Consider the following 25,136-nt stretch of genomic DNA (forward strand, 5'->3'; position numbering starts at 1 on the left):
GACAGGCACGTACGCTTCCCCGTCGTCGCGGGGACCCGTTGCAGACGTGTGCGTGTGCGTGCGCGGTCGCAGTCAAAGATCTTAAAGCTCTGCTCTAAGATCTTTGGTCGCAGTCGCCTTGCTGGCCAAAGATTATGTTGCTGGCCGTGCGACCCTTTGCCTCCAGCGTTGCTGACCAGTTTATACACAGTGTAAAACTGCTATAATTATTTTGGAATCCTGACTAAAATCATTTATCTTTAGGTGGTGCAGCAATAGATTCGCTGCCGTACAGCGCCGGATACCCGGTTTGGATCCTGACCACGGGTGCTGTCTATAGGGGGGTTGCACGTGAGGTCACCGGGTCAGAGGGCTTGACGCACGGAGCCGCTCAATCCATCTGGAGGACATCGCAGCTTCAGGTAAATGATGTTAATACACGAAACGCGTACTTTCCTACCTGTTAAAAACTGCCAAAATTATGAATATTTTTATTTGCGATGTAAAAAATTGTGGAAGTTAGGGTAAGCGTGAGAGACATCTAGCCTACTTCAGAATTCCAAAAGTGAAGCAAACATAGAAATTAGGAGAAGGAACAGGCAATGCCCTTGAGCCTGCCATCCATAAGATATGATCATGGCTGATCATCCAACTCAGTATCCCGTACCTGCCTTCTCTCCATACGCCCTGATCCCCTTAGCCACAAGGGCCACATCTAACTCCCTCTTAAAGCAGCCGAACTGCTGCGCCCTCTGTGGCGAGAGTGAGCCCAAAAGTGTCTGTGTGAAAAAAGCGCTCATCTCGGTTTTAAAGGATTTCCCCCTTATCCTTAAGCTGTGACCCCGGGCGGACTTCCCCAACATCGGGAACATAGAAATTAGGTGCAGGAGTAGGCCATTCGGCCCTTCGAGCTTGCACCGCCATTCAATATGATCATGGCTGATCATCCAACTCAGTATCCCGTAGCTGCCTTCTCTCCATACCCCCTGATCCCTTTAGCCACAAGGGCCACATCTAACTCCCTCTTAAATATAGCCAATGAACTGGCCTCGACTACCCTCTGTGGCAGAGAGTTCCAGAGAATCACCACTCTCTGTGTGAAAAAAGTTCTTCTCATCTCGGTTTTAATGGATTTCCCCTCGGATTATCCTTAGTCAGCTGTGACCCCTTGTCCTGGACTTCCCTAACATCGGGAACAGAACAATCTTCCTGCATCTAGCCTGTCCAACCCCTGAAGAATTTTGTAAGTTTCTATAAGATCCCCTCTCAATCTCCTAAATTCTAGAGAGTATAAACCAAGTCTATCCAGTCTTTCTTCATAAGACAGTCCTGACATCCCAGGAATCAGTCTGGTGAACCGTCTCTGCACTCCCTCTATGGCAATAATGTCCTTCCTCAGATTTGGAGACCAAAACTGTACGCAATACTCCAGGTGTTTAACTCAAATCCTCTTGCTATGAAAGCCAACATACCATTCGCTTTCTTCACCGCCTGCTGCACCTGCATGCCTACTTTCAATGACTGGTGTACCATGACACCCAGGTCTCGCTGCATCTCCCCCTCTCCAAATCGGCCACCATTTAGATAATAGTCTGCCTTCCCGTTTTTGCCACCAAAATGGATAGCCTCACATTTATCCACATTATACTGCATCTGCCAAACATTTGCCCACTCACCCAGCCTATCCAAGTCACCTTGCAGTCTCCTAGCATCCTCCTCACAGCTAACACTGCCCCCCAGCTTAGTGTCATCCGCAAACTTGGAGATATTGCCTTCAATTCCCTCATCCAGATCATTAATATATATTGTAAATAGCTGGGGTCCCAGCACTGAGCCTTGCGGTACCCCACTAGTCACTGCATGCAACTGCACGTAAGGCAGCAACTGGGTGGCAATTTTCTGACTAAGTGCACCCACCACGTAGAAATAATGGGTAGCATCCACGACGAAGTGGCGGAGCTCGAATTGTGCCTCAATGTGAGTGAACTACACTTGAGGCTGTACCACCCAGAAAACGGGCAATTTCAGGGCAACCGCATTTTGTTGGGCGTCGAGGTTTTCGGTGGCGTTCACGTCAAAGATCAGAAAAAAACGTCCGGACCGGCGGGGTCACCACTATAGCGAGACCAGGCAGGTTGAGTTGAGTAATTTTTATTCTCAATAATAAACGGTAACATGTCGGTAACACGCGTGCCTGACTAGCTAACACAAAAATAGCTCCTGTTGCTGGGAGGAGCACTAACGACTGACTGGAAAGCCCGAGAACAAACCCCTCTTGGTCACGTGATTGAGCCAACCAATGATGAGGGTTCTGACCTCCCCGAACCACCACTGAGTGCCACTACAAGGTAAAAGATTGACCATTATCTAACAGCAAAGGGCAAATCTACCTATTGACAGTTTAATTTAGTTTGGTTTATTGTCTGGTGTATAGGGAGGTTTCACGGCAGTCGGGTAACGACCCATGACCCGTACTGTTGCAACGCTACTCCAAATGGAGTACACGCGATGAACCGCAGGTAGGCACTTACTATTGTTTCCAGCGTAGCAGGCCGGTTAAAATCCGCCGAAAATGTCAACTGTTGTGCTGTAAATAATTATGGAAATCGGGGTAAGCGTGAGAGACATTTAGCCTACTTCAGAATTCCAAAAGTGAGGAGAAATGACGGTAGATAAAAGTGAGAGCTGAAGGGACGACAACAACAGACAGAGTTCTTAGCGAACATTGGCCGTTTGCTCACTGTATTTCATCAACTAAGGCATTATTTGTGTTTTTTCTTGATTTCTTTGGCATCTAAAAAGTTTCAGAAGTGATAAATCTGGCTGTAAATTTTTTAAATCGCCCATGGTTCTCAAGTGGGGTTTTACATACAAAATGAAAACGCATCTGAAGAAAAATTTACAGCCAGATTATCACTTCTGAGACTTTTTAGATACCAAAGGAATCAAGAAAAAACACAAATAATGCCTTACTGTTGATGAAATGCAGTGAGCAAACGCGATAATTCCCAATATTTTCAATTCCGATATCTGCACAGCCAATGTTTACCAAGCACTTTAGCTGTTGTTGTCCCTTCAGCTCTCGCTTCTATTTACCTACATTTCGCTTCACATTTGGAATTCTAAAGTTGGGGATATGTCTCTCACACGTACCCCAACTTCCACCATTTCTTTCAGCGCAAAAATTCAACACTTTGGCGGTTTTTAACAGGTAGGAAAGTACACGCTTCTTGCATTAATTCGTCATTTGCTTCTAAAGCTAGAGGTACGGTTATTATTATTCGGAAAGGTATACCATTTATATCAAAGAACACTATATCTGATAAGGAAGGAACGTACACTATAGTGGCAGGATAAATTTATTCTACACCACTGACTGATAAATATTTATGCACAAAATTTTGATAACCCCCAATTTTTTAAGAAAATCACGGATATAATAGACGAGTATAATTACCAAAATGTAATATTAGGGGGGGATTTTAATTGTGTTATAGATACATATTTAGATAAATCAATAAAAGTAAGGAAGAGTAAGGTTAAATCTAAAACTAGTGAATTTTTAAACATATATATAAAAACACTAAAATAACAGACGTATGGAGAATAGTCCACCCTACGGGAAGGGAATACTCATTTTACTCAGCGGTACATAAAACTTATTCGAGAATTGATTATTTTTTAGTGGACACTAAATTAATTCCTTATACGATTAACCCTAAATATCACAATAGTATTATTTCTGATCACTCACCATTGACCTTTACCTTTAGAGGGAACGTCAGGTATAAAATCGTTTTGGCGTTTTAATACACAGTTAATTAATAATCCACAAGGTTATGAGTATTTAAAACAACAAATGAAATTCTTTTTTGATACAAATGAGACACCAGGCATTTCACCATCTTTATTATGGGAAACTTTTAAGGCATTTATACGTGGAGTTATCTCATATCAAAGTTACCAAAATAAAAAGAACTCCATAGAACAAGAGACTTTAGAAAAGGAAATTAAAATATTAGAATTAGATAACGCAAAAGACCCAACTATAGACAAACATAATAAGATCACATTATTGAAATTTAAACTTAATCGAATATTATCGGCAAGAGTAATAAGATTATTTCAGATCACAATACAGTGGGCTTATCTCCTCCTGAAACCTGTTAGTTTTCATGTCCACTGTTCTTGTCCTTCTTGAGGTGAAGACCACAGGTTCGGGAGCTGCTGGGGAAATAGCCTTGTCAAATAACCGCAATGTGTTTTACAGATCTTGCGTTGAATTCAGTGCCCCAGAAGTGAAGAGAATAAATATTCTGGGTGACTAATGAGATGACGGTTAATCTGCTGAATCCTGAATAGTTGATCGTATAAGGTGATTTTAGATTACTCTCTAGCAATGCAGAGTATCATTTTGCTCCTAGCAGGTTACTTGTAAATGCTGACATGGTAAGTGGCAAACCAAGTGATTCATTCACCACAGAAGATATGTGGAGGGGCAGGAGGTGTAGAGAAAGCATGGACTCTGCAGAAGGACTTGGACAAGTTGTGGGCTGAGAAGTGGCAGATGGAATATAGCGTAGCAAAGTGTGGAGACACGCATTTTGATAGTAGAAATAAAGGCATAGACTATTTTGTAAATGAGAATGAAATTCAGAAATTGGAGATACAAAGGGTCTTGACAGTGCTGGTGCAGGATTTCCAAAAAGTTAATTTGCAAGTCAAATTGGTAGAAACAAAGGAACAATTGGTAGAAACAAACCTGAAGTCTGAGAAAGGGGCTAGACTCGAAATGTCACCCATTCCTTCTCTCCAGAGATGCTGCCTGTCCCACTTAGTTACTCCAGCATTTTGTGTCTATCTTCAGTATAAACCAGCATCTGCAGTTCCTTCCTACACATGAAATATGAACGCATTATTTGTCTTTTGCACACATATGTTGGACCCCACTATCATGAAGAATGCGGATGTTCTTGGAGCCTCTTTCCATTAGTTGTGAGATTGTCGACTATCAATAATATCTGCATGTGGCAGTACTGCTGATGTACTACAGCTGATCCTTTTGCTGGTGGGATCATTCATCTTGGTGTATTAAATTCTCGTTTACTGCTTAGACACACCTGGGGTACTGCTCCCAGTGTGCCCTTCTGATAGTAACAGTAAAGCCAATGAGGTTACAAACCATACTGATCGTACTTGCTAGTGGTCCAGAGACCAAAAAGGATGTGCAATTTTTAGCTGTTTTATCTCAATGCATAGTTCTACCACTGGCTGGTAACCCCCACAATATCTTCACACAAACATCATGGATGATTTATTAGTTATATGTCAGAAATCTCCCCAAAGGATATTACTTCTTGCGACAAGTTCAGCATCACAGTTGAATGATAACAAACCTATAAGTTATGCTTGAGGTGCCACTATTTGGCAAACTGTATTTAGATTTTTGTCAAAGCTTTGAAACAGTGCCATGCAGGAGATTGGTCCATTAGATTGGAATGTCTGGAATGGAGTGGAACTTTTGAAAATCCATTGAAATTGGATGAATCAGAGGAAACAACGGGGAAGTTGTGCATGCACAAGTACGAAAGGAACAAGTGACAGTATGCTAAGGGATCAATGCCAAGGGCAGTACAGTTTGCAGTGAACACAATTTTTTGGTAATGGATTAACCATTAGTTAACAATGTTTTAGACAAAGGTTCTTTGATTCAATGAAAAAAATCTGATTAGGAAAAGAAATTGTATGAATTTATTTTACTAAAATCATGTTAACCTTCATAATGCTGCACATTTCATTCTCACCCCCTTTTAGCATTGAATTCCATCTGTTTCCTCAGCCACAAGTCAATTGGTTACTCTTTCCTCAGTCAAAATGTTATGGGTTCAAGTTCCGACCAAGAGAATACACAAAAACCTTATCCAGTGCAATAATGAAAGTGCGTGTAAGTTGGATGTAATATCTTTCAGGTGGCATGTTAAATGGAGTTCCTACAAAATGTCATGACACGGGAGCAATCCTTGGCAACCCGGCCAACATTCATCCTTCAATTACTTGGAGATTATCTGGTCATCACAATTTGTGAGAGCTTGCAAAATCAGCAGTCATGACAACAATTCAAAAATCATCAGTTTGCTGAAGGGCCCTGACCCGAAATTTAGGGATGTAATGCTTAGGCTCTATAAGGCGCTGGTAAGGCTGCATTTGGAATATTGTGAGCAATTTTGGGCACTATATCTGAGGATGGATGTGCTGGCTGGAGAGGGTCCAGAGGAGGTTTACAAGAATGATCCCAGGAACTAGTAGGTTAACCTATGATGAGCTTTTGCCAGCACTAAGCCTTTATTCGCTGGAGTTTAGAAGAATGAGGGGGAATGTTATTGAAATATACAGAATAGTGAAAGACTTGGATTGAGTGGATGTGGAGAGAATGTTCCCACTAGTGCCCTCAACGTGCGGTTGCAGGAGGGGGTGGCCTGCGGTGTCACACACGCACTAACCCCCCCCCCACACACACACACACACACGCTAACCACCCACCCCACACACACACTAACCACCCCACCCCCCCCACACACACACTAACCACCTCCCGTGATATATTAATATTAATAATTTGCTCCTTTTACCCCATCCCCCACGATATACACTCACGCATAGGCCCAAACTCGCAGGCGCGGCGAGGGAGGGGGCGGGGAGTAGAGAGAGAAGGCAGAGAGATAGAAAGCAGAGAGGGAGGGGGCAGAGATAGAGAGGCAGAGAGACGGCAGGGGCAGGGGCTGAGAGGGGGGGGGAGGGGCACCACTCATCCATAGGTCCCAATACCTACCCCCCACACACACACACACAAGATCAGACTTTTAAGGATATAGATTTATAGACTTAAATAACTGACTATCCCTGTTGATTCTCTCTCCAACCCTTTCATGTACCTTCAGTTTTATTTTTCTCAATTGATTTGATTTATATTTTTTTAATATTATTTTTAATGGAATACAATTCTTTAATTTGGCATTTTACAAAGTCCAGTCGTGTCCATTTATTTTTCTTACCCCTGTACCCATCTCATTCATCTACGTTAACATTTAGAGTTCACCTACCAAGACGTTGGGAGTCAATTCTCCCAAATATTCAGTAATATTTGGCCACAAACCCAGAGAGAACAAATAACAAAGAAAATCAGAAACAGCTGAATAATGAAGTCAGCTCCTGCCAGAACATTTTGGATCAATGTTTACTGCTCCATTAGATGGTATTTGAAAACAAATTTTGGTCATCCATCTACTATCTGGAAGAATACCAAAGTGAACAGACCTATCACAGCTGAGTTTGGATATGTCTTATTAGGATATTGTGAACTGTTAGGTCAAAAAGCAAGGTTATTTAAGATGGCATAGCATATCGTAGTGCCACCTCACAGCTCCATGGATCTGGGTTCAGTCCTGACCTTGGGTGCCGGCCTTGTGAAGTTTGCATTTCCCATCGGACGGTTAGATTTTTTGCTATGTTTTCTGGTGTCCTCCTATTTCCCAAATACAGCACGTTGGTTAACTGGCCACCCCAAACTGTTGCATAGATAAAAAGGGAACAAACAAATTTAATGAGTTGAAGGTATGGGATCTGGCATGGACTCAGACGTTCTGAATGACCTCATTCTGTCCGACCTGTCTGCAGTAGTGAACTTTCCTTTTTGACCAACTTTAGGGCAGTTTATTTCAACTATAACAGGTGAAGACAACACACATGAAAGGCACATTTGTTCTTGCTTATCATTTTCTAGTTCACTCTATATCAAATTAGATTTAGAAAAACAATGTATTACATCAAATGTTGTCATCAAACCTTTTAATCTAACTCAAATTTTGAGAGAGATCAGGCCACCCTTACAAATTGCAAGCACACATCCCAGGTTCAATTCGAGCTATAATCAGTCTCGGTTGAGATGATATCCAGTGAGGGAGGTGAACAATTGGCCTTGAAGATAGACACAAATAACTGGAGTAACTCAGCAGGACAGGCAGTATTCTGGAGAGAAGGAAACGGTTTTGGGTCGAGACCCTTCTTCAGAACAATTAGCCTTAACCTCTCTCCTCCAGAAATCAACCATAAGTGACCAATTCATCGGTCACTCTGTTCATCGATTCCTGCTGAAAATAAAGTGAGGACAGACTGGGCTGAGAAAAGTGACCTACACAACCTACTCTGAAGGTTCAACAGCAAGCCAGTTAAAGGACGACAACGGAACCAAACCCAGCAGAACCCCGTGACTTCAAAAACCACCAGAACGCAACCTATATTATCTTTAAATATGTCTTTCTAATGTAACTTACAAAATATCCACACAAATGCAGTATCTGGGATAATGATATAAAATACAGATGCAATGTGACTTGATTGTCACGATCAAAATATGCATTCCAAGATCTCGTGGGGCTCTGAACAGTGGTAATCAAACAACTTCAGTTCCCATCCAAATTCTTTCAGGCAAAAAAAGACGTAATGAAGGGTCCAATGTGTGTCAGCACAATAACAAAACAAAAATTAGCCACTGTGCCAAGAATGAGTTACAAGATATCAGTTTGTCCGTAGTGACAGTTATAAAATTGACACACAAGGCCACCTGGACATCTGAATGAAAAAATATCTTTTTTCTTGAACAAAAACTGTAATTCCAGAGTATATTTGCATTGAGGTTCATAGATTGTGCTAAGTGATTTTCAATGCAGAAATAACCCATGGGATTATTACTTCCGCAGGTGACCCAGTTTCTCCAGTTTCACTTTTTAAAATTCCAGTGCCAATGTTGAACACCAGTGCCAATCTCCAGACGGCAAGAGCTGGAAAGAGCTGTTAGTCGGAGCCAGTGATGTTAATACTGAAAGCTTCGTTTGGTCTGAATGTCATCGAGAATCTGCTGGAGCTCCTCGTCCTCAAATCGACCTTCCAAACTTAAATTGAAGAAATGGACAAAAGAGGAGGGTAGAGAAAAAGGCACACATGAATATATTGTAACATTTGCAGACCCTTGTAAATAAAATCCATACATTTCATACGCATAAAGCCCCAAAACCTAAAACACATTCAGCAAATATCACAGACCCAACATCAGGCCTATTGATTCCACACACAATTTACTCCATTCAATGCCATGTTGGAAATCTAAGTAGAAAATACTCGGCATAGGGCAGCACCCATATCGAGGATCTTTCATCAGAACAAATGAAAAGTCATCAACATTAAACTGTTTTCCTCTTAATGGGTGTTACTGAATATTTTTGTATTTTGCGTCTAGGTCATTCAATCTTAAACATTTTATCTCTGCGAGAAATGAAGCATAAGATGACAAAAAAATACTTAATTTATGCCAGTGATTGGTGTAATTAGTCATGCTCATAGTATGCTCAGACCTCTTGAAGATAAATACTAATGGGCCTGTCCCACTTAGGCGACTGCAGGAGACTATGGTCGACACATGTTTGCAGGTGGTTGCCGGGTCATGAGGAGTTCCCGCATTCTGGGAACTAGTCGCGGCCTCATTAGTGGTGACCAGAATGAAGCCGCCATGGAGAGTTGCGAGAATTCTCGTGCCGTTCCAGTTGCCGTTTTTTCAGGCCACTGCCGGCGACTTAACAGTCGCCTGAGTGGGACAGGCCCATCATGCTGCATTTTATTACAAGTGCATTCGCTAATCACGTTAAAGGAACTAGAAATAATTAGGAACACAATCAACCTTGGACTGTTTCCACAATACACTGCAATTATTACTTTGCTTTAGATTGTGCAGGGTAAGTGTCCAAAAGTTATACAAAGGGGTAAGTGTCCAAAGGGATGGGAGATCGCAACCTTCACGTGGTCCACCCTGTTTTGCTAATGCAATCAACCCAACGTGCACAAACAAATAGATCAGATAGAACAAGTTGAGCTACAACTTTAGGCTGTGCACGCCATACGCAAGACGGGGAAGTGTCCAAAAGTGATGATCAATATAAAAACCAATCGAAGATGGCGCCAGAAATTGGATCCTCCCAGAAGAGTGTCTACCATCGTCCATTACAATCGCTCCACTCTTTAAAATCTTTATTTCAACAGCAGCATTTCTTACACTACCTGTTTTAATACACTGTTATCTTGCACTAAATACTGTGCCTTTAATCTGTGCACTGCGGATGGCTTGATTGTAATCATGCATAGCCTTTTTGATTGGGTAGCATGCAAACAAATGCTTTTCACTCCACCTCAGTACGTGACAATAATAAACTAAAATAAAACTAACAAACAAAAATAGATTCTGCAATAAAACCTTCCTAATACGGCACCTTCAGGATTTTGATGGTGGGTATATTTTTCGGACAATTGGATATTACTATTAATTCACTACTTTTACTGAATGTTTTGAGTTAATCGGATACATTTGCTTGCAGGCGGGGGAGCCTGGTTCCCCGATAGAAGATAAGTCTGTCGATTAACTTTATGTAACTTTGTTGGGGCCAGAAACGTGGCAACACTTGTGTACTTGTGCACCATGGCATTTCCAGTAGGCGGCGCGGCTCTGGCCAGCAGCGGCCTCTGCAGCCTGTCCGCGTTTTATTATTTTTTGTCTGTGTTTTTATGTAGTTTTTGTTATTTTATGTTGGGGTGTGTGTGGGAGGGGGGGGGGGGGGACTTTTGAATCTCTCCCTGCACTGGAGCCGACCTTTTCTCGTCGGGTCTCAGGTGTCGTTGAGGCCGCAACGAGGAGCGGCCTCCAACGGGAAGAAGCCGGGGACTCTGGTGCCGACTCACCGTTGCCGTCGCGGAGCTGGCCGAGACCAGAGCGGGTGGAGCGGTGGAGGAGCGCTACCGCTGCCGCTGATGCGGAGGCTGCTACTGCGGGTCTGGCGGACTGCGGCACCGGGAGCACGCGGATCCCTGGAGGGAGACCGCTTTTCGGGGCTCCTGCAACGACGAATTCTCCCGCCCGAGTTGCCGGGTCGAAGAGCTCCTGGAGCGGGGCCTGACACCACTGCCCCGCGCGGCTGGAATGGCCGCGGGACTTGGCGAGCGCACACCGGGGGCTCTAACACCAAGACCCGGTGTGCGACCTCGCACCACCCGGCGTGGATTCAATGGCCGCGGGACAATCGCCATCGCCAGCCGGGGGCTTTGACTTTGACTCTGACATCGGGGGGGGGGGAGAGTGCAGTGGAGAGATAAGTTTTTTTGGCCTTCCATCACAGCGATGTGATGGATGTTTATGTAAATTATGTTGCGTCTTGGGTCTATTTGTGTGTAATGTATGGCTGCAGAAACGGCATTTCGTTTGGACCTCCAGGGGTCCAAATGACAATTAAATTGACTCTTGTACTGTACTGCCTAGGTGAAGCCTGTTGTATGATTTTACTGAGTTGTATGCAAAACAGGACCTAAGAACATGTGACATTAACATATCATTGAATCATTAATGGGATCATTGTGTAACAGAGCTACCGGGCAGGGACATGGGAACACATTACAAGTGGTGTACTGGATACTGCAGAATAGACATGATTGGAACTGCTTCAAGGTGGTACAGTGGAGGTGGACAGCAAAGCAAAAGAGCTTGAGTAGGTTTGTACAGACAAGTTCTCCAAAACATTCAAGTTCAGTCTAAAACACCATCTACGCTTCGCTCTGGACACTGAAGAGCTTGTGGACCATAAGTGTACAAACTATTTATCAAAGTAAAGGCTGAGCACCTGAGCTTGACATAAATTATAGCAAGGACAACATATACCAAGGAGCGATGAGTTTGTAGATTAAAGAATGATCTTAAACCTTCCCTTAGAATTCAAACATTTAAGTATTAATGACACTTAAATTTCACCAGTCTGAATGAATTTTGAAAGTGACAAAACACCTAAGTCGGATGATGCAATTCAAGATTTAATCATTTCCGTTATTTTGTCACAGGTATTTAACCATTTCATTGCCAAGACAAATGTAAGCTGTTTATTTAAACTTTGGGGTTAACAGGTGAGGCACTCACCGACATTTTATAAGGTGTAACAGATAGTTAACATGCAAAATTCAAGTCAATAAGCATGATATCTCACACAGCCTAAAAATATGAGCAAACACTCACCTGGGAATAAGAGCTTTGGCCTCTTCAGCCGTTTCAGGACATAAATTAGCCAGACTGGCTAGCTCAAATTTGTGCAATTTCTTCTGTAACAGCAGACTGCAAGAAAGATACTCCAATAAAATTGACACCGATACAATTTTTTATTTCTATCGTTGAGTAGTGTGGAAGAAAATATTAATATCTTTCCTTACTTAATTTTGATTGAAATTGAATAAGGTAACATAAGGGTGTTTTGTCTGTGTCAATTGGCATCTCTCGCTTGACCAGGTTTAGAAGAGGTTAAGGTTAGGCGTATTGCCTCTTGTCTGGGAATGTGTTGAAGGGTGGATGGTAAATGTAAACATGAAATAGTAAAGGAGATAAGGAAGTTTGTTTTTCCTTTGTGAGAAGTTACAGTAGATCACCTGCGAACCCTACCACAAGTAGCATAGAAATGTAACTGTAAATGGGGGGGCTTATGATTGGCTGCAACTGATTGAATATTTCACATTCATTTACCCATCTAATTATTATGTTGACCTCTACCCTCCGTTGTAATAGTTATGTTACGAAGTCAGGTACATCATCCATTCCTAATGTACTTACATTATCTTCTAACAAAGTGATGGAATAACTCAGCAGGTTAGTCACCATTTCCGTAAAACATGGAAAGGTGATGTTTTCGGTTGGAATCCCTCTGGTTGGGGGAGAAAGCCTCAGGACAGAAAGGTCAGTATGGGAATGGGAAGGAGAGTTAAAATTGTAAAACCAGGTGATACAACGGGTCTTGGCAGACCGAGCACAGGTGTTTGCCAGAATGGACAGGTCTACACTTCATCTAACCAATGTAAAGGAGGCTACATAGGGAACATCGGATGCAGTAGATGAGGTTAGAGGAGGTGTACATGCACACCTGTCTCACCTGGAAGGACTACTCGGCCTCTGGATAAATGTGAGGGAGGAAGTACGGTGGCAGGTGTTACATCTCCGAAAGCATAGGAAAGTACCTGGGGAGGGGAAAGGGATGAATGAACCAAGGAGTTGCGGATGGAGCAGTCTCTGCAGAAGGGGAAAAAGGTGGGGATAGTAAGATGGTGGGATCACGTAGAAGACGGCAAACACGTTGGAGAATGATGTGTTGATGCAGAGGCTGGTGGGGCGAAAGGTCAGGACCAGGGGAACGTATCCTTGTTCCGTCTGGGGGTAGGGGGAGCGAGAGCAGAACAACGGGACACAGAGGAGACAGGGTGAGTGATCCATTTATGACAGCCAGGAGGAAACCACGTTCACTAAAGAAAGTGGACATCGCAGATGTCCTAGAATGGAAAGCCTCATCTTGGCAGTGGATGCTGTGGAGACGGAGAAATTGAAAGTAGGGGATAGCTTCTTTGCAACATTCAAGATGGGAAGTAATTGTGGGAGTCGTGGGTTTGTAACTGACGTCACTCGTTAGTCTATCCCCTGTGATGGAAACAAAGATCAAGAAAGGGGAGATAGTCCAAATGAATTTGAGGGCAGGGCGGAAATTAATGAGAAGTGATGAAATCAATAAGTTCTGCTCGGGTGCAGGGGGTAGCCCCAATGCAGCTGTTGAACTAATGGAGAAAGAGTTGCAGGATGTTGCCAGTGTATGATTGGAACAAGGATTATTTGACGTAACAAACATAGAAATTAGGTGCAGGAGTAGGCCATTCGGCCCTTCGAGCCTGCACCGCCATTCAATATGATAATGGCTGATCATCCAACTCAGTATCCCGTACCTGCCTTCTCTCCATACCCCCTGATCCCCTTAGCCACAAGAGCCACATCTAACTCCCTCTTAAATATAGCCAATGAACTGGCCTCAACTACCCTTTGTGGCAGAGAGTTCCAGAGATTCACCACTCTCTATGTGAAAAAAGTTCTTCTCATCTCGGTTTCAAAGGATTTCCCCCTTATCCTTAAGCTGTGACCCCTTGTCCTGGACTTCCCTAATATCGGGAACAATCTTCCTGCATCTAGCCTGTCCAACCCCTTAAGAATTTTGTAAGTTTCTATAAGATCCCCTCTCAATCTCCTAAATTCTAGAGAGTATAAACCAAGTCTATCCAGTCTTTCTTCATAAGACAGTCCTGACATCCCAGGAATCAGTCTGGTGAACCGTCTCTGCACTCCCTCTTTGGCAATAATGTCCTTCCTCAGATTTGGAGACCAAAACTGTACGCAATACTCCAGGTGTGGTCTCACCAAGACCCTGTACAACTGCAGTAGAAGCTCCCTGCTCCTATACTCAAATCCTTTTGCAATGAAAGCTAACATACCATTCGCTTACTTTACTGCCTGCTGCACCTGCATGCCTACCTTCAACGACTGGTGTACCATGACACCCAGGTCTCGCTGCATCTCCCCCTTTCCCAATCGGCCACCATTTAGATAATAGTCTGCTTTCCCGTTTTTGCCACCAAAATGGATAACCTCACATTTATCCACATTATACTGCATCTGCCAAACATTTGCCCACTGACCCAGCCTATCCAAGTCACCTTGCAGTCTCCTAGCATTCTCCTCACAGCTAACACTGCCCCCCAGCTTAGTGTCATCCGCAAACTTGGAGATATTGCCTTCAATTCCCTCATCCAGATCATTAATATATATTGTAAATAGCTGGGGTCCCAGCACTGAGCCTTGCGGTACCCCACTAGTCACTGCCTGCCATTGTGAAAAGGACCCGTTTACTCCTACTCTTTGCTTCCTGTTTGCCAGCCAGTTCTCTATCCACATCAATACTGAACCCCCAATGCCGTATGCTTTAAGTTTGTATACTAATCTCTTATGTGGGACCTTGTCGAAAGCCTTCTGGAAGTCCAGATACACCACATCCACTGGTTCTCCCCTATCCACGCTACTAGTTACATCCTCGAAAAATTCTATAAGATTCGTCAGACATGATTTACCTTTCGTAAATCCATGCTGACTTTGTCCAATGATTTCACCACTTTCCAAATGTGCTGCTATCCCATCTTTAATAACTGACTCTAGCAGTTTCCCCACTACCGATGTTAGACTAACTGATCTGTAATTCCCCATTTTCTCTCTCCCTCCCTTCTTAAAAAGTGGGGTTACGTTTGCTACCCGCCAACCTTCAGAAACTACTCCAGAATCTAAAGAGTTTTGAAAGATTATTACTAATGCATCCACTATTTCTGGAGTTACTTCCTTAAGTACTCTGGGATGCAGCCTATCTGGCCCTGGGGATTTATCGGCCTTTAATCCATTCAATTTACCCAACACCACTTCCCGGCTAACCTGGATTTCACTCAATTCCTCCAACTCCTTTGACCCGCGGTCCCCTGCTATTTCCGGCAAATTATTTATGTCTTCCTTAGTGAAGACGGAACCAAAGTAGTTATTCAATTGGTCCGCCATATCCTTGTTCCCCATGATCAACTCACCTGTTGCTGACTGCAAGGGACCTACATTTGTTTTAACTAATCTCTTTCTTTTCACATATCTATAAAAACTTTTGCAGTCAGTTTTTATGTTCCCTGCCAGTTTTCTTTCATAATCTATTTTTCCTTTCCTAATTAAGCCCTTTGTCCTCCTCTGCTGGTCTTTGAATTTCTCCCAGTCCTCCGGTATGCTGCTTTTTCTGGCTAATTTGTACGCATCATCCTTCGCTTTGAAACAAATTTTGGTTAAAATTCAGATGGACACCAAATTACCAAAGCAAGAGCTTCGTCTGGAGATGAAATGATGAGGAAAAATATGATTACCCTGATGCTTGATTAAGCATGGGCTAGAGAATTGGAACAAATTAGATGTCTTTATCTTTAATTGTGAAACCTGGAAGAATTAGCAAGAGTTTAGAGATAATTTACGAATTATAGAAAAGCAGAATGTGCATGAAGGTGCATTGAAAATAACAGAGATTGTCATTACTGGCTTCGTTACGAACAAGGTTAGATGACAAAAGAAGATGGATCGATATGTAATGTAAATGTGAGAGTGTGGCGGTATAAAGAGGGAAACTTAATCAAGTTACAGGTGATCAACCTGGGAGGCCAGGGTGGAAGATTGCAACCTTCACGTGGTCCACCCTGTTTCAACTAATGCAATCAACTCGACGTGCACAAACAGAAGATCAAATAGAACAAGTTGTCCAACAACTTTAGGCTGTGCACGCCACACGAAAGAAGAAGAAGAACCTGGGAGGCCAAGGTTACATTAAGTGGGTTGGCTTCAGGCAAGAGAGTTTCATGCAGGAAAGTGTGAAGTGTTGCATTTTGGGAAGTCAAACCAGGGAAGGACAATCAGGTGAATAGTAAGGCCTTGGAAAAGATTGCTGATCTGAAGGCAGCTTTTGGCACGATGGTCTTCATCAGTCAGGCGATTGAGTATAGACGTTGGGACATTATATTACAGTTGTGCAAGAGTTTGGTGAGGCCATGCTTGGAGTACTGTGTTTGCCTTTGGTCACCTAGTTATAGGAAATATGCCATTAAACTGGAAAGAGTACTGAGAAGATTTGAGGATGTTGCCAGGTCTTTAAGGCCTGAACTAAAGAAGACATAGGGTAAGGCAGGACTTTATTCCTTGAAGCATTGGAGGCTGAGGAAGGATCTGATAGGTGTGTAAAATCATGAAGGGAATAGATAGGCTGAATGCACATTTTTTATCCAGGGTAGTGGAATCAAGAACTAGAATGCACAGGTTTAAGATGATGCTGGAAAGATTTAATGGGAAGCTGAGGTGCAACTCAGGTGGTGGGTATAAGGAACAAACTGCCAGAAGATGTACTTGAGGCAGGTGCAATCACATTTTAAAGACATTGGGACAGGTACATGGTTAGGAGAGGCTGAGGGAAAGGTCTAAACATGGGTAAATGGAACTAGCTTAAATGAGGCATCTAGGTTGGCAAAGATGAATTGCGCCAAAGGGCCTTTTTTCCATTCTTTATGTCTCATGCGCGCAGCTCCTGGCATTTACAGTTTATGCACTCTTATTAAACTGACCAGGGATCCATTTCACACAGTCCCACATTTCACTGTGAAAAATATAACACTAAGTAACATCTAGAAGTGAATTTAAATGTGTTAGTGTGTTAAAACTGCAATAACATCCAACAGCCTGGAAAATCTGCCAGTCCGGCACTAAATTCTGAGCATGAGAGATTACGTTTTACTGTACGATGCTTAATGTTTTAACAAATTGATGCAGTCACCTGCAGGTCAACTGTTGGCAAGTTAATTCATTACAATATCAAACGTAGTAAATATCCATATAGAAATGTCATAATCTCACCGTAGAGTGCCCCACAATTGCATTGATCTCACCCCCACACATCAAGGTGAAAGTTGAAATTCAGTAAATTAAGCCAAGCCTTTTAAAAAATTCCCACACTGACCTCCTGACACTCGCAATGGTCTCCCTGTTTTTGAAGCGACTGAACCTGGCTGTATAGTTTAACGTTTTCATGAAGACCTCAGACAGCTCCTGCTCATCCTCAGCGCTCTCATTCTGTTGCTTCCTGTGCTCCAGCAGCATGTGGACTTCAGAGTTCAACAGAGTTTCAGAGCTCTCAAATTCTGACAGGGAACACAGAACATATCCAAATTCAAGCAACTATTCAATTACCTCAAAACAAATTTACTTTTCAAATCAAATAATTTCTAACACTTTGGTTGTCTGATATCTTTCTATTCACATGGTACACCATGAGGCTTATTCAATGGAACAATGTGTTCCAAATTGTAGAAGTGATAGCAAGAAAGAATTTTGATTGACAGTTAAAAGTTAGTGCAGAGTTAGTGTGGCGGCTCGACTACAGTCGTCTGTCTTTTTTTTAAATTTTTGGCTTGTTAAATGTATGGCTTGAGCCTAGTTTTTATTATTTTTTTAGCTGTGTATATGTGGGTGGTGGGGCTATGGGGGAAACCGTTAATCTCTACGGGGACTCGACTTTTTCCCTGTCTGGTCTCCGATGTCTTGGGCCTAACATCGAGGAGCCAGCGGCGGCCTCCGACCGGGACTAACCCGAGGGCTCCAGTCGAGGATCCTGAGGCCCTGACATCGCGGAGCTGGCTCTCTTCGGAGCCAGAAGAGCTGTGGTGGCTTGGGTTTTTTTGTAATGTAAAAACTGTAGAAAATGCAATTTTGTTCAAACCAAGTTGTTTAAATGACAATAAAAGGCATTCTATTCTATTCCAGAATGGCAATCTTGAAAATTAATAATTGCGGATGCATTAAGATTAAGATTGCGGATGCATTAAGCAGGTATTTGCCATATTCTGCACTACAGAGCATGCAAATCACGTCTGAAATAGTCGTAAATTGGGAATTCTAAATGTGAGAACTTAGGAAAATGAATGACTGCAAAAGTGATATTGAGCAAATTGTTGGAACTGTAGATTGACAAATGTACGATGTTTAGTATGGCTAATCGGATGGATGAGTTTTAACCAAAATTTGTTAATAATTTCATGAAAATTTATGGTACGTTTCCTTTAGTTTAAAAGAGAGCAGCCTACTCCTTCACTCAAAAAGAAGGCAGCAGAAAACAGGTAAACCGCAAGCTAGCTACATCCTAGTGATGGGGAGGGGGGAGGAGAGTTTGAAGGATGGCGGTGTCTACGGCTGGTGGGGGATTAAGACCCCTCACCACCCCCCGGAAGGAGGAGAGCGCCCAACTCCCTCGAGTGGAGGGTAAGATACACCCTCTCCCCCGAGGGGAGCCGGGGCGGCTGGGGGTCTCGGAAGTGCGGCGAGACTGACGAGAGGGGAGATGGTGTTGCTACAGTAGGCAGGGTCTGTGTCAGCTTTCGACCTCGCCCCTGTTTCGCTGAATGTTCGTTCTTCATCCCTCACTGCTACCTTTGGGAAACACAAGCTGCGACGCGTCCTCCTCCACATCTCCGACGCGGACCTCGCTGCTGCAGGCCGCCATCTTCGCGCTCGCTGGGACCGGCAGCGCGCTTGCGCAGCAACGTCGGGGGGCAGGGCCTCTGCAGTCCACAGCGAAGCAAAGACACTAGAGGAGGCTCCGCTCTATAATCCAACGATTTTATAGCTCCGCTATAAGATCTTTGCTATAATCTTTGCAGCAAAGATCATCTTTGGTCCCTAGGCAGACACAAACATGTTGGAGTAACTCAGCGTCACAGGCAGCAGCATCTCTGGAGAGAAGGAATGGGTGACGTTTCGGGTCGAGACCCTTCTTCAGAAGGAGAGTCAGGGAAGTGGAAGACACGGAGAGAAGGAAGGGTGAGGTGTGAGAATGGGATATCAAAAGAGATGCGCATCAAGGGAAATGTAGAATAGATCATTGTTAGCTGGAGAAATTGACAATGAAGCGAACAGAGATGAAATGTAATCAAGGAGGCAGTCAGACTGGTCGGAGAACTTGGAAGGGGGGAGGGATGGAGAGAGGGAAAGCAAGGGTAACTTGAAGTTAAAGGTCAATATTCATACCACCAGGGTGTGTAAGCAGGGCCGGCCTTAGGAGGTGCGGGGCCCAATTGGGAACAATTTTAGTGAGCTCCAGGTTCCCAGCCAAGGTCTGTAGAATCATAGAAATAAAAATAAAGTCTATTATAGACTTTATATCTCTATGGTAGAATGGAAAGTAATCAAAATGTGCGCTTAAAAAGTGCCTGCGAGTTAATGGACCAAACCAATCTAAGCTACATTTTAATATAAAATTGCATACATGTAAGCCTACAAGTAAAAAACAAAATGTGTAGATCACCTCTGATACCACTTGTTTTCTTGACTGTGAAATGAAAAAAAAGTAATTTAATTAACTCGATTCTGGAAAACCAATTGGCGAAAAACCAGTCCAGGTATTACATTTTGGGCTTCAACCCCATCCTAACTTAGTTGTGTGTGTGTTGTCTGTGCGTGATATATGTGTGTTAGTTGTTTGTGCGTTGTGTGTGTGAGGGAGGGAGGGAGGGAGGGAGAGAAAGGAGGAAGGAGAGAACGGAGGGAAGGAGAGAACGGAGGGAGGGAAGAAGGGAAAGGAGGGAGGGAAGGGAGGGAAGGAAAGAAGGGAAGGGAGGGAGGAAGGAAAGAAGGGAAAGGAGGGGGGGAACGGAAGGAGAGAAGGGAGGGAGAGGGCCGGCGGCGGGAGCAGATGCCGGGGTCCGGGCGTGAGCTGAGGCCGAAGATTGTAATTACCTCAGGCTGCTAGCTGATGAAGAAAAATTGTTCGCCCTTCAGTTCCAGGTTAAAAAATAAAATTGCTGGACGATTGTGTTAAACGTGACTTCTAACGCCTTCAACATCACGGATCGCAATATCAGGACAAAGCAAAAGGTATGTCGTTTATTTAACATATTATCTTGCTTTTTGATGTGGCTTCATTTTAATCTTATGATGCAAAAAATGTTATTTAGGCCCCCATACAAATCGGCCATGTATTGCCTGCCGATATGGGCTTAAAATGTATGACAACGGCAACATTCCAATCGATCACATTCCAGAAACACCCACTCTCAAGATAATCAAATTAATTATTTTTTTGCACAATCATGTCATAAGAACATCTAAATCATTTATATTTTGTGTTATTGTCTATACATGATCAATATTTTCATACTAAATATCCACAGTACAGTTTTAGTCAGATTGTGCAAAAAATAATGATTTTGATTATCTTGAGAGTGGATGTTTCTGGATTAATTTATGGGAATATTCGTTCCATTTGGCATATAAATTCATGACAAAGTGAGATTTAAAAATCATGTTATATTGTGAATTCTTGTGTGAATGGGATCAGTTTGTTACTTAGGCTATTTAAAAGTTTTAGCCTTTTCTTAAGAAATGTATTTTCTTAAGAGCTGTTTAGATCTAGTAATTGAATTTAGATGAATTTAATTGATAGATTAATTTAATTGATTTGATGAAACTGATGAATATGATTTTTTTTGTTGGGTATTTATTATTTGTTTTAGCGTTTAACGTTATCATTTCTACCTTTTTTTCTAAAACTGCAAATAATAACTTGTTTCTGTTCATGCTGTTCAGTGTTTTTTTCCCTTTACATTTTAAACAGATATCTCCGAAGAAGAAATGCAAAATTGTCAATCTAAATGCCCAGCAAAAGAGACTAATTTAGACAGCATTTGCAGAGATTATCCAAATTTGGACTACTCCAAATGTGATGATCTACAGGACTTAATGGGAAAGTAGTGGGCAGAAAGGCTTGTCATGCGTGCTTTGAAATCAAAAACTTGTAGTTTACAATGCCAAACTGAAAAGTTGAGGAAAAACAAGGTGTACAGAGTTGCTTATTGGTTACAATCTGAGGAGTATGATGATGCTGCTGATTATGATATGCCAATGTACCAGCTAGCAACTTATCTTCTCCATAAAGACTTGATCTTTTGCTAGAAATTGTAATTTCTTTACGTGTCTGTTACAGACTTACAGCATATAATACAATAATATTAAAGTTCTGATCGTGAGAATATCACATTTTTGAATTATCAAGGCAGTCTCGGTGTTTATTACTAATTCCGTCACAATGGTCAATTTTGTAATTAGTTACAATTAGGAAACTAACTAATTATATGCTTTAATTTCAGGTAATCCAAGTAAGATGTTTCATATTTGTTTCTGAATCCTTCAATCTATAATAACTGAAAATTTCACCTTCAGTTTTCTTAATTTTTAAGAAAGTTATGGGCTTTTGACTGTCCTCGATCACATTTATAGGGAACATGATGCTAATTTCCGAGTATGAAAACCAAAGTCCTGCTCTATAATCTTTGATGAAAACGACCATAACTTTTTTAATTCGAGATATGAAAGTGAATTAGGTATCTAATTAAAGTTCTTTTCATTTCTTTATCTGATGGGATAAATTACAGGCTTGATTTTTAAAATCTCAAAATTTTGTAACATTCCTTCTGTATCACTCTATGACTCTAGGTGAGTGAAGAGCGCTGCCAAAGCCGGAATAAATGTAAGTAACGTTGTGTAAATTGAAGTTACGTATCTGCCTATGGAATTTGTATCTCACCAGGATTTGTTACTTTGCATTTGTGTATGTTGCGTGCCTGCCGGCATTGTTTGATCACCACTAGGATTTGTTGTTATCACATTGAGCCTGCCTGCGTTGAGTTTGTACCCACCAGGATTTGTTGTTCAGATTCAAAAACTTTAGAGTAAGAATTTAAGAATAATATATGGGTAATTCAGAGTCTAAGAGTAACTATGGAACAGAGAGTGTAACAGATTCAGAGTCCAAGAGTAACAATGGAACAGAGAGTGTAACATATATAGAGAAATGGTCGGAGTAGACCAATGAGAAGCAGAAATGTGAAAGAATACACTGTGTAAGCTATGTGAAATAAAGGGGCCCAGGTTAACAGCTATAAACATATGTACGTACAGAAATCGTGAAAATCAGAATCACGAGGAAAATCACGAAACCATGGTCACTTTCCACCACCTTATTCTCCAACATCAACAGAACAGGTGATGCTTTCTAAAAATAAAACAAAAACATGTGACGAGGACGATGACAGTGACTGTGATGATTGGGCTCCCATATACCCACCACCACCTGAAGGTACTCGTCCATCTGCTGAGCAAGAGGTATAGAGAGCACACAACAAGCTGCAGCCCCAACCTATGCAGTGCCAGATTCCTCCACCTCCATGCGGGGACCGGCTACACTTGGTAAAATGATTAATCTGAAGCCTTAACTCCACCTAATATACAAGCACCCATGCGAGTCTTTCCAGGTCCCCAAGATGATCCTGTTACTGTCTAAAGACCCAGGACACTCATTGAGCTGAAAACCCTGATTCAAGGCCTGTCTAAACCCAAAGATGATATTGAAGAATTCATTAATTAATTAGCTATATTGGACAAATGTTATAAACCAGCTAAAAGTGATGTTGATGTGTCCCTCGATGCAATGCTTGATTCAACTAAATGGAAAACTATTGAAACTAAATTTAATTGAGACGATATTGCAGCTTTTTTTTACTCTTTTGAAAATGCGTTATGTGAATATTATCTGGTTGTAATAGACTGGGCAAAGATTTATCATATTGTTCAGAAGCAAGACGAGGACTTTGGGAATTATCTTGATTGTGTCCATAGTGCCTTTGTAAAATATACAGGATTAGAATCAGAAACAGGCGTATCTGCTTTAGTCAGTACTATTGCACACGAGTTGCAACCTCATCTAAAACAAATGTTCTGTGTAACGTGCGTAGAATGGGACAGGAAATATATGCACGATGTTCTGTCAATTTTACAATATTGTCAGCACCAGACTGAACAACGGCAGCAGAGAGTTAATGAGAAATCAGGAAGTATCCCAGTGGAAACATCTTACCCTGTGGGTCCTTTAATGAGTCGTTAAACACATGTAAAAATACAATACATGTTTATTAAATCTACTTACAGCGCCGATCTGCAGGACATTATAGTTCCTAGCAGCCGCTCATTCTGGATGGCGTAGGCAAGCTCTTGTTAATATAAAACGCATATTAGGCGGAGCCACTACTAACAAACACTACAATTGGCTAGTATGAAATAACCAATCTACAGGTCCTAAAGCCCCGAAGGGAAGAATGTTTGGAAGAGGAAGAGCCAGGTCACTGGGAGGATGGGGCAAGTAAGAATAACTTGCTTTCATTGTGGTCAATATGGACACTGGGTTAAAAGCCAGTTAAAGTACCTTGACACTTCAAACACTAACTAGGGACACCAACCGAATGTTTACACTAACAATGTAAGCCAGACCACCCCTTTACCGTGAGAAACCCTTTCAGATCCAGGCAGCATCAAAGCCCATATATTAAATGACTATGCCACCCTGAGATATCATCACAATTGCTATCCCAGAACCAAGTTCCCAACAAGCTGCTACCACTATCAAAATTAATGGCCTCAGTAAAGAATTCCTCATTGACACTGGAGCGACATAGTCCACTGTACGACCTTCAATCTAACCTCATTTGCCAAAATCAAACTTAATGTTAAATGTTGTCGGCCCATGCCATGCCACTATCACTATCATTATCATTATCACTATCACTCTCTCCATGCCACTATCGGAAAAAAGCCTCATATGACATCCAAGGCAAAAAAGGGTGAGCACCTGTTCCTCATTGCAGAAGATGTACCAGTTAATCTTTTGGGAAGAGACCTAATTTGCAAGCTTGGATTCACCATTATATATGTTCTCCTACCGGAATGACTCTTCAAATTCCTGAATCACAGTACAGTCACGTTATGGCTCTTTTAGTATTAGAAAGAGAGCAAGGAGCCCAAGTCTGATGTTGGAAAATATTGACTGATAACCTGTCATGCCACCTGCTCCATAAGGTTGAAGGGCTCTCCAGTTTCGGATATACAATAGATCCACAAAACTGACACACCAACTTGCACTGCGCAGCCTATTATGACCCTATGGGACAAGATGACATTCATGCCAAAACTGCAACTTTTTGTCTTGGCAACTGAACTGCTTAAAATTACTTCTATATTATACTGTGGGGCAGAAGGTGTAGCAGCAGCAGTAGAATTACGTTTCGGTCAACAATAGTTATATCAAGGAAATGGAAAGACTGAACCCCATTTAACCCTTGTGTTAACAAAGGATACGAGATACGTTTCGGCCCTTCGCTCCAGAGATGCTGCCGCACCCGCTGAGTTTCTCCAGCAATTTTGTCTACCTTCGATTTTCCAGCATCTGCAGTTCGTTCTTGAACGACTATGTTTACACATTCGGTTGTGCTGCTGCAAGTAAGAATTTAATTGTTCTATCTGGGACAGATGATAATGAAACACTCTTGACGCTGCTGTAGTGGAGTGAGTGCCAAGGCCAGAGGCGGCACTGCGTCTCCATGACAACAGGAGCTGCGCCTCTTTCAGTCGAAAAGCCGCCTGGCCCGCGGTGCTCTCTGGGGAATGTAGTCCTTTTGGTGGATGTCCTGTTCTCCGCCCCACAATGCAGTGCGCGCGCAAACTGTGCTGGGGATTAGAGTCCAAAGTTTGGCATTTCTCGAAGATCATGGCTGAATGGGACTACAAACACCGAAATGCCACGGGACCGCTGTTGGTCTGAGAGTCTGAAGGT

At 42.4% G+C, this 25,136-nt stretch overlaps 2 protein-coding genes and 1 long non-coding RNA gene across 5 annotated transcripts in view; 2 read left to right on the top strand and 1 right to left on the bottom strand.

Moving 5' to 3' along the window:
* Positions 1–50: 50 nt before the first annotated feature.
* LOC129703485 (uncharacterized) lies at positions 51–9,235 on the top strand. The gene is made up of 3 exons (XR_008724563.1): positions 51–401; positions 4,250–4,354; positions 8,736–9,235. It is a non-coding gene; the product is annotated as an uncharacterized LOC129703485 (long non-coding RNA).
* Positions 7,032–25,072, bottom strand: polr2d (RNA polymerase II subunit D). Of its 2 annotated transcripts, none has more exons than XM_055646001.1 (4): positions 24,733–25,072; positions 17,442–17,622; positions 12,080–12,175; positions 7,032–8,927 (listed from the first exon to the last, which is right to left on the bottom strand). In XM_055646001.1, exons 1-4 carry the CDS (start codon positions 25,070–25,072, stop codon positions 8,849–8,851), a joined length of 696 nt encoding a protein of 231 aa, XP_055501976.1. In that variant the 3' UTR covers positions 7,032–8,848. The 2 variants fall into 2 exon arrangements, with proteins under 2 accessions (XP_055501976.1, XP_055501977.1); XM_055646002.1 differs by lacking the exon at positions 24,733–25,072 and adding an exon at positions 18,908–19,111.
* Positions 19,151–25,136, top strand: part of LOC129703482 (serine/threonine-protein kinase PAK 2-like) — a 56,313-nt gene continuing 50,327 nt past the window's right edge. Inside the window, exons 1-3 of one of the 2 annotated variants that reach the window (XM_055645995.1) lie at positions 19,151–19,297; positions 20,255–20,350; positions 21,968–22,001. The gene's annotated coding sequence lies outside the window, so the exon portion shown is untranslated. The remainder of the gene's footprint in view (positions 19,298–20,254; positions 20,351–21,967; positions 22,002–25,136) is intronic. The other variant, XM_055645996.1, reaches the window with a different exon arrangement.

The sequence above is a fragment of the Leucoraja erinacea genome, chromosome 14 (genome assembly GCF_028641065.1).
Source record: "Leucoraja erinacea ecotype New England chromosome 14, Leri_hhj_1, whole genome shotgun sequence".
In the NCBI taxonomy this organism is placed as follows: domain Eukaryota; kingdom Metazoa; phylum Chordata; class Chondrichthyes; order Rajiformes; family Rajidae; genus Leucoraja; species Leucoraja erinaceus.